General features: G+C 38.5%; 1 protein-coding gene across 1 annotated transcript in view; it reads right to left on the bottom strand.

Moving 5' to 3' along the window:
• ghrhrb (growth hormone releasing hormone receptor b) overlaps positions 1–14,720 on the bottom strand; it is a 52,642-nt gene that overhangs the window by 13,901 nt on the left and 24,021 nt on the right. The window contains exon 3 of the mRNA XM_011474273.3: positions 5,815–5,922. Coding sequence (XP_011472575.1) covers positions 5,815–5,922 — 108 coding nt within the window. The remainder of the gene's footprint in view (positions 1–5,814; positions 5,923–14,720) is intronic.

Genomic DNA, 14,720 nt, shown 5'->3' on the forward strand with positions numbered 1-14,720 from the left:
AGGTCATAAGTTATTAATCGCTTGAAAAATTAATTGCATGACAGCACTACACAATCAATTTACAAAGAACAAAAACGTGTTGCTTTGATGCAGAAATTTAAGTAAAGGCTTGTGTAATTAATAACAAATACACATCATAGCGGTGGGTCAGGCGGTTGAGCAGGTCGTCCAATGATGGAAGGGTCGGCAGTTTCCCCCCAGCCAACTGTCGTTGTGTCCTTGGGCAAGACACTTCACACTCCTTGCCTCCAGTGTGGCTCCACTGCAGTGTGAATGCGTATGAATGTCCTGGTGATGGTCCGAGGGGCCGTAGGTGTGAAATGGCAGCCACGCCTCTGTCAGTCTGCCCCAGGCAGCTGTGGCTACATCAGTAGCTTACCATCACCAAGTATGAATGAGGAGTGAATGAATAATGGACACAATGTAAGCGCTTTGAGCGTCTGGAAAAGCGCAGATAAATCTAATCCATTATTATTATTATTATTATTATTATTATTATTATTATTATTATTATATTCTTTTAGTTTTGGTTGCTCTTTTTAAAGTTTTCCACAATGAATCACCCATCTCCATGTAATTCTAGTCCGCCTTGACTACATCCATGAAGCTCCTCCTTAGTCTCCATCTCTGCCTCTTTCTAAGTAGCTTCAATGTCAGCATCCTTTTATCAACATTATCTGTTCCTCCTCTCAGTGTGTCCAAACCATCTCAGTCTTCCTTTCTGCATTAATCTTCAAAACACCTAACATGAGCAGTCCCTCTGATGGATTCATTCCTGATCTCATCCTCCCTCGTCACTCCCAAAGAGAGCATCAACATCTTTAGTTCTCTCAGAACCACAGCCTGCAACACCTCTGTTTCAATCTTGCTGACACTCTTTTGTCACAAACCACACCTGAAACCTTCTTCCACTCAGGTAAAGCTGCTCACACACTTGGTTTGAAAAAAACAGCATATTACATTTAAAACTTTTTTGATGATTTGGGGGCATTTTAGAAATGTTTAAGTGGCGTCATAATAAATGCAAGTGAATTGAGTGGATTTTTTTTTCTTGGAGACACTTCAATCTGCTGGCACCAAAACAGTCTCAAATGAAACACTTGGTGGTTTTTCTCATCTTTTTCCAAAAAACTTTATGAATTATTTTCAGTATAACCCTGAGCAGTCGTTTCACTGCAAAAACTGAATCTTCAGAAAGCAAAAAGACAATTGTTAAAAAAAAAGTCTTATTTTCAGTCTTGCAAGAAAATTAATCCTATAGAGAAAGCTTTTCAATAACAACTAATTTTACTCTAAGAAAACATGTTTTAGTGGCTAGATTGATTTTTCTTAAAATAAGAATTCTTTTTTTTTACCCCACTGGCAGATGCTTATTTATTTATTTATTTTGTTTGTCTAAAGAAAAGTTTTCAAACATTACAAATTTTTTTCCATACTTCTAGTGGGCCTATTTTTGCAGTGTTAGTAGCTTGGTCATCTCTTGTACAATCCCAAAACAGATCACATAAATGTAGCTGCATGAGACAAAATTACTCTTACCTCAAAAAAAATCTGTTTTAAAATTATTTTTGAATCCATTCTACTGCTTATTTACTTTTCTCAGATTCCATCTTCTAGACTCGTTTTATTCCCATCTAGGGTCATGGGGTCCCTGGAGCTTACGCAGCTACACCCTGGATCGTTTGTTAGTCGATTGCAGGGCAAGCAGACAGACACACAGACACAACAACCACACACTCACATTTTGTCTCAGATTCTGAAAGTAGTTTTGCTGTTGGCTTGTCCACTATTCCTAAAGATGTGTCCATGTAAAAAATAAAAAAATAAAAACATTAGCAGTAGTTGCTTTTATCGAAAGCTCACCAGCCCCATGCTACTACAACCTGGACAAGTCGCCAGTCTGTCACAGGGCCACAATCACGCACCCATGCACACACACATTCACATCTAGGGACAACTTAGAGTCATCAATTAACCTAAAAAGCATGTTTTTGGGCCGTGGGAGGTAGCTGGAGTGCCCAGAGAAAACACTCATATTCATGCGGCGAACACGCAAACTCCACATAGAAAGCCCCCACTGGCACTTGAACCTGGGCCTTCTTGCTGTGAGGTAAGTGATAAATATATAAATATATAAATAAATAAATAAATAAATAAATAAATAAATAAATACTAATGTCTAAATTTATTTCCTCAAAAAACTTGTAGGTAAATACTTGTGATTTTTTATTGATTTTTTTTAAGTCGATGCAGCAAACTTGGCTGAACTCAGAACTTTTTTTTTATATTTTGGAATAAATTATCAGGTACGTAAAGTAAAGATTTTTTTAGTGATACATGCTCAAAGTTAGCAGCAAAATCAGTGTTTCATGAAGTCAAATAGTTGCATGCGGGGGTCGAGTTGTGGGTGGCTTCACCGATATCCTTGTGCATTAGCCTGAGCTGAGAGTAACATGCAGAGCCTGCAGGCCTGCGGCCGCAGCAAACGCTTGAATGTGAATGCAAGTTTGAAGGCCGAGACTCTTGGGAAGGGACTAAAGCTTATACTGCCATGCTTATCAGGCAATGCCAACTCCTCTACACAAGCCCCGTGGCTCCTCGGTGAACTCTTTGATTTTCCAATTCATTATTTTCTGTGCATGTTGAGTCCCATTGGAAAGGCAGGATGAGCAGCACAGCTAAATTTATGAGTTATGAGGTCATCTGCACCAACCTCCGCCTCCTAATCCCTCCACACAATGTTGGTTTTCTATCTGATTGTTCTTCTTCTGTGTTATCCAAGGTTTCTGTTGAAAAGCAGTAAGCTGCATCACGTGACCAAGCAAACACACATCTTCAAATGAGTGACAGTTCTATCGATTTGCACCGACGTTCAATCATAAACAGGTAGACAGAGAGTAAAATTTCTCTAAATTTGATTGTGAGATCCCTGTGTTATTATGTACATCATGGCACTGGGAAAAGGGGGAAAACAAAGAGTTATAATCCTTGTCACCAATATTTACTAGGGGTGTAGCAATTCCTTTCAACAGCGGTTTGATTCATATCGCAACTTGAGGTTATTGTTATGAGTTATATTCAATATTTGTTCCATTTGAGCGATCTGATTCAATCCGATTCACTGACCTACAATTGATCCAGAGAGTTTTTAGCCCAAAAGGTTTGACTCAGAGAAAAATACCTGGGTACTGAAAATTACAAACAAATAATAACATTCTAGCACACTGTATAGTGACATATCTTTGCAAAATTCAAAGCGTTTCCACACATTGGATTGTAATGATGACTTGATCATTTTTTGCTGCCATCACATGTGTTTTCTGCTGTGATCGCACTTGGTCGTTTTTACGTTATTATAAAATAAACCTCAATCCAAATGGTAGTTTCCAATATCTATAAGCCATTTGTTTCATTTTGAAATAGTTTTATGATGGTATGGGTCAAATCGATGACTAATTTGCCTCAGACAGATTAATCTGGTTGGATCATAGGAATAAAAATCCATCAATTGATTAAGTCGATTAATCGTTACACCCCATATATTTACCACGATCAGTTCCCTTGACTCTTCCTCAAACCCATAAATCGCGATGATGGATATGCGGCAGCTTTTCCCTGAAAAGTTGCTGCTGATGGTATTCCAAACTATTTACATTAGCATAAAGGATTCTTTCTTTCTGTTGCCTTTCACTGCATCATAATCTCCTTCTTATAGCTATGACTGCAGATAAATGTGCAAAAAGCTGCGTCGGACTGGATCTGCCTCTCAAATAATGGGCAAAATATAGACACAAAACAGCAGCAGTTATTGCAAAGCTTACTGTGGGATTCAATTGAATCTATTTGAAGCAACGCTTCCAAGTTTTGTGTACATTCTGGCAGAAACTTTCATATTCAATAAATCATCTGTTACTTATTTTTGCTCCCACTGTCAAGTTTGAACGTGTTCTTTTTAAACACATGGTAAACTGAACCCTTTATCTGATTTACACAACAGCCCAAAAGCTGTAGGTTCCCCAAACACAAAAATCCATTATGCTCTTTAATGTCATATTTACTTGAAAGTAGACACACAGAAATCAAAACATATTCACTAATTCATCAGCTTGAGACATGAAAAGATGCTAAAATGGACTTGTTATCTGTCCAAAAAAAAAAGAAAATCACTTCAATATTTGTGCACACCTGAAGCCCACCTGTTTTTGGGGAAATCACAGTTCATGAGCCACAGGGGGTATAATGAGGGGTGAAAGCCATTCAATGCACTGAATCCCTTAAGACTCTGTCTAATTACAAATAAACTGTTATGATATAAAGCACTAAATACTGATGTATCTCTGTTTTCTTACATGGATCCAGCAGACGTTGAGGTAAGCCTCGCTGTGGAGACAAAGCTGTGAATACAACTGCCTCGGAGAGCAGGAGGTTTTGATCTGTAGACTTTATTTTCAAGAAAATAATGTATTCCCACAAAGTTAATCTGTTAATCCAACTATTGAAGGATTACAGAGAGATTTTATGAGGATTATCACCAGATAACCATTGCCAACCATTTTTACAGTTTTCTCTTTTTGCTCAAACTACAATTTGTCATCTGTGTCTTCATCCTTGATGCGTCTTGACAGCTCGGGGAGAACATTTAGTATTTTTAAGACTGGCCAGCTGCAGGGACAGGGGGGCAGAGAGGTTAGTTGGGGAGGGAGGTCATGTAAACAAACAGAGAAAAATGCCTGATCTCATAGTCACATGCTGGCTCTGCTGCACTGGAACACAAAGATGGATGTTCTAAGCTTATTTACCTGTTTGAGGATTTTGGAAAACAAATTCATGAAAAACACCTGCTTTGGTGAACACAAGACAGAGAAGTGCCGGAGGACCATCAGGGGCAGAACCAGAGCAGGGATAAAAAGAGGATCAGCATGACTGATGGGAGGATTATTAATCACTTCTCTGTTCACATCAAGCTGATGTGAGCCTTTCAGTTGAGACACAAAAATAGAATTTCCATGTTTGAGTATCTTGAGCTCTGAGTATCACCCAGAGCTTTAAAAACAGTACACCATTGCAGAAAAGTATATCTTCCATTTTATCTTCAAGAAACCATTAACGACTCATTTCAGTCATCATTTGATCGATCATAAACGCATTTCCAATGGTCTTTTAATGATGATTATACAGGTTTTAGAAAAAGGTTAAAAATGTGTCTTTTTTTCAAGGACATATAGTTTCTTCAGAGCAGCAGTAGTTCATTAGGAATTCCCCTCTGAGGTGTAGGCAGAACTGATGGCACAGAGCAACGATGCCCCCACTTCCCATCACTCATCTGTTTACACGCTCTACTGCTAGATTGTAACACCTCACAACCCCAACCTGGCATTACCGGGGGGACAAAAATGGAGCGTAATGTTGGAGATACCCAGCTGTACGGTTTAGATCCAGATTCCAGCTCAAACGAGGAAAACAAAGACGTACATGGATCTATTTGTCTGCAAGTGGATGCATCAGATTGAGCGGAGCAGGGAGTTTGTAGCCTGCCCACTGTATTTTCTACATCACAACTACATTATTTTCAAGCCGCATTTTTTCAGCATGTGTGTGTAAAGTGCAACACAATTTTGAGCTTAAATTTCTTTATATACTGTGTTTCCGCCATCATCAGAAAAAACGCTACAAGAACATGTTAAAAACAGCTAAAAAACACTTTCGTTTTTTTTTTTTGTTTTTATAAATTTGAAGACATGCTTTGCCTGCAGGCAACAAATGTTTTGTTTCAGCTGTGGCCTATTGTTTTGAAGATGGAAGAAAGAAATTTACCTTGATTGTTGCTGAACAGCTGGGAGACATTTGCACACGAGACGCTGATCACCTGTCCCACCTCAACACCCTGCCAGCAGCAAATGTTGTCCCAAGTCGTCGGACAGCCTGAGACAAGAAAAAAAGTTTTATTTAATCAGTAAAAATAAAGCTGTGAAGTTAGTGCTTCCATTTAAAAAATGCATCAAAGCGTTTTTTAAGTGATAAAACTGAATTATAAATACACCCGAGTTCCTAAAACTGCTATCGTCTTCTAGGTTGGAGAGCTATGTCTTATGGCAGTAGAGAATAACAAATGTGTGATTTATAAACTGAAAAAGACAACAGACACCTGACTCACACAAACTTACAGAGAACTAAACATTTTTAATTTAACTTTTTTGTAAACTGAGGGTTCCAAAGTTGCCAAAAAATGTCCTTGACTCTTTATTGTATCCCAAATGTGTTCAGTTTATATGATATATCATATTTCTAATAAATATAACTTTTTTTGAAATGCAAACATGAATTGTTGTATTTTTATTATGTAAGCATATTTGATGGCCCTGCAACTGATTGGCCGCCTGTTTATGGTTTAATCCCTTGACCCCTAGCCTTAGCCCAGCAGCAGCTAGGATAGGCTCCAGCAACTCTGCAATCCCAAAATGGATTAAGCAGGCTTGAAGGATGGAATGATGTGTGTTGCATTTGATAAAAAAACAAAGCATTCATCATCTTCTTAACCTTTCGGGGTCACAGGGTTGCCGGAGCCTATCCCGGCCACTTGGGCGTATAGGCAAGGGATGCCCTGGACTGGTTGCCAGTCTGCCGCAGGGTGGAATATCGTCAATCACACATCCATTCACTCTCACACTCACACTCACACCTATGGACAATTTAGAGTTGCCAATCAACCTATGAAGCATGTTTTTGGATGGTGGGAGGAAGCTGGAGATCCCGGAGAAAACCCACGCATGCACGGGGAGAACATGCAAACTCCACACAGAAAGGCCCCCAAATGTTGTGTTTTACATGTCCCCCAGCCGGGACTTGAACCGGAGGCTGTGAGGCAAGAGCGCTAACCACTGCGCCACCGTGCAGCCCCTGCACAAAGCAGTACACTAAAAACAGAAAATATAAGTAATCTAGTTCAATAATGTTCATAGTGTCTATATTGTTAACTGACTTATTAGGTTCTTTTGTTATCAGACATGGTTTTCTTTATTTGGCATACCTGATGTGTTTTGAAGGATGTCTTCCTTCTTCGACGAAGACGCAACTTTGTCTGATAACCTAAGAAGTCATACAGTAACCTAAAAAAGAGCTAAACCTGCTTTAAAAAATTTGGCTCCAGGATACAAATATTTGTTGAGCAGGGTAAAGTGATAGCTTTTTGATGTTGACCTAAAATATCCAGTTGAAAGGTCAGCTCTGGCATGAAAAGGAAATCTATAGCACATGTTGTGGGCTGCCAAAGAAGAAGTAGAAGCTGGGAGGAAGAACCTTAAACTCTTAAGGTACATTAACACCACCTTCTGCATTGGTGTTAAAACTACCACTATCAATGAAAAGTCTGTGTGAATGCACATTTCCGGCTACCGCATTAAAAACTCTTGCATTCAAGCGTAGCCATGCAACCTTTACAAGGGTTTTCGGGTTCTATGTACAGAATGCACGTCCATTGAATGAAAGTTAAACCAAGTCAGACTTTGACCAACCAGGGAATCGGCTGGAATTCTATAGATTTCTTTCATAAATCAGAATAGAGCTATGAAAGAAAAAGGAAGAAGAATCAAGATTTACAAATTTTACACTGCATTGACATTTTGCACCAAGCCTCTTGCAAATGTAAGTGGTGGAAATATGCTAGTACTGAATGTGAATATAATATCCTAAACCACTGTCACATGCTAGATGTGAACGTAGCCTCGGTGAAGTATGACATCTAAAAAGCTCTTTAAAAACAAGCATGGCAAACTGTTATTAGCTGCAAAAACAATAAATACAAGTCAAAAAGGAAGTACCGGTAAAATAATTTTCAGTTTAAAAGAAGGAGTACAGCTGCCTTTTGGGTAAGTGAGGAATGGAAAATTGGTTTAACCTCGGCAGAGAATATCTGAACTTTAAATGTGACATGATGAGCATATTTTCAAAAAGGTTAAGGTTTACACTCAACAAGAAGTCTCAGATGGTAAAAGTCACTCCTAACCACAGAACTAATCTGCTGCTCTCATTAAATACAGTTATTTATGGTTACTCTACAGGATTTGTTTAACAAGCTCAGAGGACCTACAGCGCTGTCAGATAGAATTTAACAATCATGACCCACACAAAGTAATTATTTTGCACTTACTCTGATTTAAATTGAGGAAGGTCAAAGTCTTTCAAGTTTTTGCATAATTCAGGGATTTAATCAAGGGTGAACCAATCAAATTTCATTTTTGACAAAAAATATAAAAATTCCACTTAGTCTAGCTCTTGATTTGGTTGTCTGGATTTGAGTTTAAACCCCATGCCTCTACACTATTGTTGCAGATACAAAGGGGGAGATACAATATCTTTTCTTTCTGCATATTGAATTTCAAATGCAGACCTGAGAAGTTAGCTTGAATTTTTTTCATAGGATGTCTGTCAGTTTGCCGCCTTTATATACAAGAGTCAACCCAGTAGTTGATCCTCATCAAACGTGTTTGACCTTGAACGCTCATCAAATTGCTCATTGACTTTGAGAATGTTTTTTTGGGGGGGTTTCCTCCTCAGCCTGGGACAATGATTTTGTGACGTGCTCATCCCTCCCTTCATCCCCTGCCTCATCTACGTGGCTCTCCTCGCTAGCTGACACGCTCTCCCTGCAGCTTCCCAATGAAAGGCGGCTGGTGTTTGCGCGCGTGTGATGAGAGGGCGCGGTAATGAGGCACCCGTCTCCCTCCGCCATCACAACGCCGCGTACATCAAAGCTGCTCGGCCTTGTGTCAATTAAAACAGCCGCGCACAGGGACACTCCAGGACTCATTCATAATAAAACACAGCTTCTGGCTACTGCTGCAGGTCCTGATGCCATTGCTGCATGCAGACAGACATCTCGCTGGATAACTGCAGCTTTGAACTCCTATTCATGCTTATTGTTTTTAACCCAACACTATTTTCAGTCAAACAACATTATCTTAAAAGCCTTAATGACCCTCAAAGTGATGAAGGACACAAACAGACCGAGAGACTAAAAGCAGGTAGAGTTTTAATTGTATCATCTCTAAAGATGAGGATGAGGTAAATGAGCTACATTACAGGGTCACTGGTGACCTTGTGGATACGAGAAAGGATGGACGAATGACCTCGCGACCTTCCCATCATTCAGTGTGCGGCATTTTGACGACATCGCTCAAGAATCCGAACCCCACAGGATTCCTGCAATGAGCCGCCGTGTAACGAGTTCACACAGGCAAGTTTTTATATAACATAAGAGATCTGCTGCAACACTTTACTAAACAACTGTAAGCTCCTATCTATGACTGTCACAAATGATGCTTCGTGAAAATGACACTGATCCTTTTAAGGCTTCACCTAAAGTAATAGATTATATTTTCTTATACTGTGAAGAGCTTTAAAAAAATAAAGTTGGCATTATGCTTAGTTTTTAAAAATAAAATATGTGACGACATTCCATTACAAATCAAGAATTCATGAGATGCAAATTTAGGAGTGACACAGAGGCAACCAAACCAAAGTGCATCGACATCCCGAAGCAGCATGAGGACAACTTTAAAAACACTAAGGAATCCTGCAAGTGCAGGCAGATGTTTGCAGAGAGACGAGCACGCAAATCAAAACAAAAAAACACACAAAAGCCCCCAAACTGGGACCAAACAAACCTTTTGTGGTGCATGTTGTCTTTTGAAAGTACATCTATCATTTAAAATGACTTATTAGATTGCTAATGTTGCTGTAAGCTGCAAAAGGTCAAACCTGGCTCTTCGGTTTGAGTCATGTCCTTGATATACCTGCCTTAATCAAGAATTCATCCCTTTAACGTTTTTGTGCAACCGAGTACTAACGTTGAGGCAGACTTATGAAGAAACTTTGTCATTCCCGCGGACAGCGACAGAGGAAGGAGCAGAATTAGATTGATCAACTGTCCTTCTGAACGTATGTCCTTTATTTCTTTTTCCCTCCTCAGACTATCTTAATGTTTTCCTTTTTCTTCTCCAACAGTTTTGCCTCTTGCTCCTCTATTCTATTCCCTTTCTTGATGGTTCAATAAAGCACAAGCACACAGCTGCTTTTGTAATATTGCTACAACTGTTATCAGAGAAGGAGGCTCTGCTGGGACAAATTCTACCAAAACTGCCCTTTATTCTCCTTGTTACGCGATCAAAGAGAAACAGAGGGAGGATAATCTAACAGAAAAAATGACTTCAATGTAAACTCAGTCTGTCATTTGTGTAGTCTGAGTCCAAAGATGTACAAATGTTAGCTCTACACAGATCTCTGATATAAAATGTTCATCTAATCTGCCTCCAGGCCAAGATAAACAACATTTTTATTTATTTTTTCTACTGCACACAGTGTGGGAATAATCAGATGAAAAAGACAAAGACATTTAAATTAACTGCATAATACAATTCAGTCACTGCTCACAAATTCTAATGATGTGTCAAACTTGAGCTTGAAGAGAAAACCTCAAGATGATGAAAAAAGGAAGTCAAATAAAAACTGACAAAAGTAAAATAAAAATTAAAAGTGTGTATATATATTTATATACATATATGCTTTTTCACGCAAAGCTGACCTTGTCTTTCAACCAATCTGGGGTAATCATCCATACTCAGACGCTGTGGCAGCTTTAAGATTTACTGTGTAAATACTCAATTACCCAGAAGAGTTATTCTCAGTTCTCTTTCTCTGTCGTTCTGGACATGCAATGATGTGACTCAAAATGGGTTTCATCGGGTTTTAAAGTGAATCTGAAAAATGCAATCACAAACCATTTCCCTGATGACAAAAAGTAAGAAATAGACGAAGATTAAACATCAAAAGGATGATACTGAATTAACATGGTGGAAAATGTAAAATTCATTTAAAAGTTATTACATGCAGTTCATCATTAGATTTTTTATAATTGTAAAAAAAGCAAAACAATAAAATCTTCAAGTTGCACAACAAAACAATTATCATGTATCTTCAGTGATAATGTGTAGGGTAATATAATCAAAGCTGTGACTAAACCTTCTATGAAACCACAAAGGAAATCACAAGGCAAGTCTGTGATAGGGTTATGCCAGCATCATGTAAGGTAAAATCTTGAATATTAGGTAATATATATAAGGTAATATATATAGTTAAAATATTGTTGTTGTTTTTTAACAAAGGAAAATATTAAATGTTTTTGTATAAGAAGCAAAGTCAAATTAAAAACAGTAAGATTAATTAAAATGCAAACACTTTTTGTAGAACAGAGTTTCTGCTCTCATCCAGCAGTTCAGGCTAAGGATTAAAAAATTCACTGCAATCCCAAAAGTCAGATGTGCCTAGAAAGGAGGTCCTCAACCCTTGTGCTATCCTTGGCACTTTAACATTGGGAGTTGGGTCATCTAGACCCCACTAGACAGTGCTCTGAACCTTTTTCTTCAATGATTTGTGATCTTCACTGGTGTCCATGGACAACAGGAAATCCTCTCCACCTTTATCCACCTTTGTCATGGTAGGAATAACACGTCAATGGTCATCTTGACCCCATTGGATAGCACAAGGGTTAAAGATCCACTCCAATAAAAAAATCATGTTTTTAACATGATCTTAAAACTGTGTTTTAATCTTAAACTGAGTATTTTTTCTTCTAATTATGTTGTAACAGGAGCACATAAAAACCCTCCCTGCTTCGCTCGATTTTGATGCATCTACTTTCAGATGACTAGATCCATTATGGTTTTCGTTTCCCTCGCCTGATCTGCCATCCGGCTCAAAACTGTGAAAAACTGCTATGACTTGATAGCTGTGATATTGCCCTCCATTTTTCTTGCTAGCTAATGTTAGTTGGGGTTGTAAGGGTCTATTAGCTAGCAGGAGAGAGTGTAAACAAAGGGATGATGGGATATCAGCGGCGCAAACTGTCGGCCCACAACTCAGAGGTGAATTTTTCATGAACTACTGCCGCTCTGAAGAAACTATGTCCTAGAAAATGACACAGGCTTTATGATTTTGACAGAAAACTGCATAATCATAAATAAAAGACCACTGGGAATGCTTTTACAATAGATAAAAATAAACTTACAGTAGGACTTTAAACTGTTGAGCTAAATAAAAATCTCTGTTTTCATAAATACATTGTATAAGACATCAAAGCTGGCATGTTTCAACAGCGTAATTGCAAATTAATGCATGTTTTTTTTTCCAAGAAGAAAAAACTGTTATCTTTAGTGGTCAACTGCTGATTTTGTACATGTCCAAGCGCTCAGAGATTTCTTCATACATTTCTTAAACTTTGAGATTTTAATCAATGTAAAGGACAGGAAAGCTATTTCATCACTTTTTTTAGAGGGTTTTACAGATTAATTGCGCTTAATTTTGAGAGATTCTGTTTCTTGTTAGAACTCTGTTCATACCATGAACTGCTGCAAATTTACGTTCATAGTTCTGCGAAGCTGGTGCAGGTTTTGCTTTGAAAGCAGAACCAGTTTATTGTTGCCTGTGTTCAAACTTTTCTGCCATCAATTTTCAAATGCCCTGATGCTTTTATATAAAAATAATAAATAAATAAGTGTCCAAATTTGTAAGATAATGTTTTCCTTTATCAACCGAATATGGTTAAGAGGCAAAAATTTGTTTTAGTCCCACTAAACACAGCAACCTAGTGTTGTCCAACTCCACACAGCCATTCACATTTTTTTTACTTTGCAAAACCATTTACCATAGTTTGCAAAGTTCCTCGCAGAATAATTAGTTCTGAAAAGTGTGGAGAGTAAGAAAAGGGCAGGACGCCAACGCTGTGTGATAATGTGAGAAAATGCCGGCAGCACAACGTGACAGCCATGTGCAAACAGCAGCAACACACCAACCCTTGTTTTAGTACAATTCAGAGTAATAAGAGTATCAACATAGGAATAACAATTTCTTCTCCTGCCATTTTTCTGTGCCATTGGAATATTCAGGACTAAGTCAAGCAAAAAAAGTCTATTAAGTCAATTACTGATTTTCACTTTCACATAAGCACTAATCATTAATATAAGGCCACTACATCATATTTCAAGAAATATTGAATAGCAAACATAACCTAATGTGTATCTTTCTTTTTGTCTTTGGTAATTTTAGTTCTTAAGCATGGAGTATTGAGGTAGTTTTTTTGCACAATTTGGTTATTTAATAATATTCTGGGTAATTTTTTAAATGCTTCTGTGATAAGAAGTAACAATAATTATTCTAATGGTGCGATCCAACAGTTGTGATATTCTTCTTGTGGACATTTTATCCCAATTTCTTTCCAGATCATTTTGTGACCAACCCACCCTGCTAATAATCATGCTAATAATAATTCATTTTATTTAGGAGTGCCATTCAAGAGATTCTAAATTACTGCACGGTAACATTTCTTTACTCTGGTTCCGGGGCACATTGCACAGAATTTTTTTAATCCTACCCTGCTCAAACACACCTGCCATGACTGCCATTATCAGGCTTCTGCAGAGCTTGATGATGAGTTCCATCAAGTGTGATCAAGCAGGACATCATGAAAGAAAGAAACATTTGTTGAAGCCTTAGTCACATGTTCCTGTATGGGAGTTGCTGCAAGAAAATGGAAAGTATCATTGTTCTGCATGTGGTAGGTGTGTTACACGTGACATGCAAGTGATGCCCACACAAACTACTCTCTGATTGTCTAATTTCCTTATTTCTAACACCAGGCTGCACAGCAAGGAGCCTGCACTTGTCATGTGAAAGGCAATCATGAGCGCCTAGTGCAGTTTGCAGGATTTTGGGGTAAAAAAGGGAAAAATCATTACGTCTGCATCTCACCTAACCTATACCCTTACTTACCCTTGCGTGTGGTGTAAGTGTTCACTGCTACCTTAATGAGCTTAATTAAAGCAGCGGAACTTTGAAAATTACTGTTATCCCCTTTGTGGTGAGCCGAACAGAGAGAACTGTGATGGAGAAGGATGATCTAAGAAAACCAAGAGGAAATGGAGATGTGAAGAAGATTGGGGAGATATGGGGGGGGGGGGGGGGGGGTGATTTTGAAAACACATAGAAAGATCTTGGAATCATTCTTGGTGGGTAGAAGGGGTCTAAGTAGCTAAGTTTGGAACCAGTAGAAGCCTATTGAAGTTTTAATGGGGGAAACTGAAGAGAATTTTAAAAATCTATACTGGAGTTGACAAAGGTGTGAACTAGACTAGGCAGAAGGGGGGAGGGGGCATTGATGTTACAGCTGAGAAAATATACTGACAGCGCAAGGTTATTGACGTCAAAGTGGAATGTTAAAAGGGATAGAACAGGGAGTAGTTGTGAAATTATGCTTACTGGCTGTTGTCAGCATAACAGTGAAGACATATACTATATTTAAGGAAGATATTGCTAAGTGGGGTAAGCAATGTAGAGCTTAGTACAACTGGTTCCTTTAAGAGAAAAAAATGTTTCCTAAACTGTATCAGAATCAGTGGAGTGGTGCATTGCAAGAATTCTTTGAGTTCATTATTCCCTTCAGGGAAATTAAATGATCGCGTTTGTCCCAGTCTGGGAACATATGATCTGACCAGCTTCCACAGACAGTAGTGGGCAGCTTCATGAGGAATATCCAGGGAGCAATTAGTGGTTGGCCTTATTTAAGGGTATTTCAGCTGGTATGCAGGACTGGGGAAAAACCCATTAACATTATCAAGTCCCTGGGAATCGAAACTGGAATCCTTCCTGGCACAGATTTCTTAACTTTTAAC

This window comes from Oryzias latipes, chromosome 4, assembly GCF_053564925.1.
Source record: "Oryzias latipes strain Hd-rR chromosome 4, Olatipes_Hd-rR_3.1".
Classification (NCBI taxonomy): Eukaryota; Metazoa; Chordata; class Actinopteri; order Beloniformes; family Adrianichthyidae; genus Oryzias; species Oryzias latipes.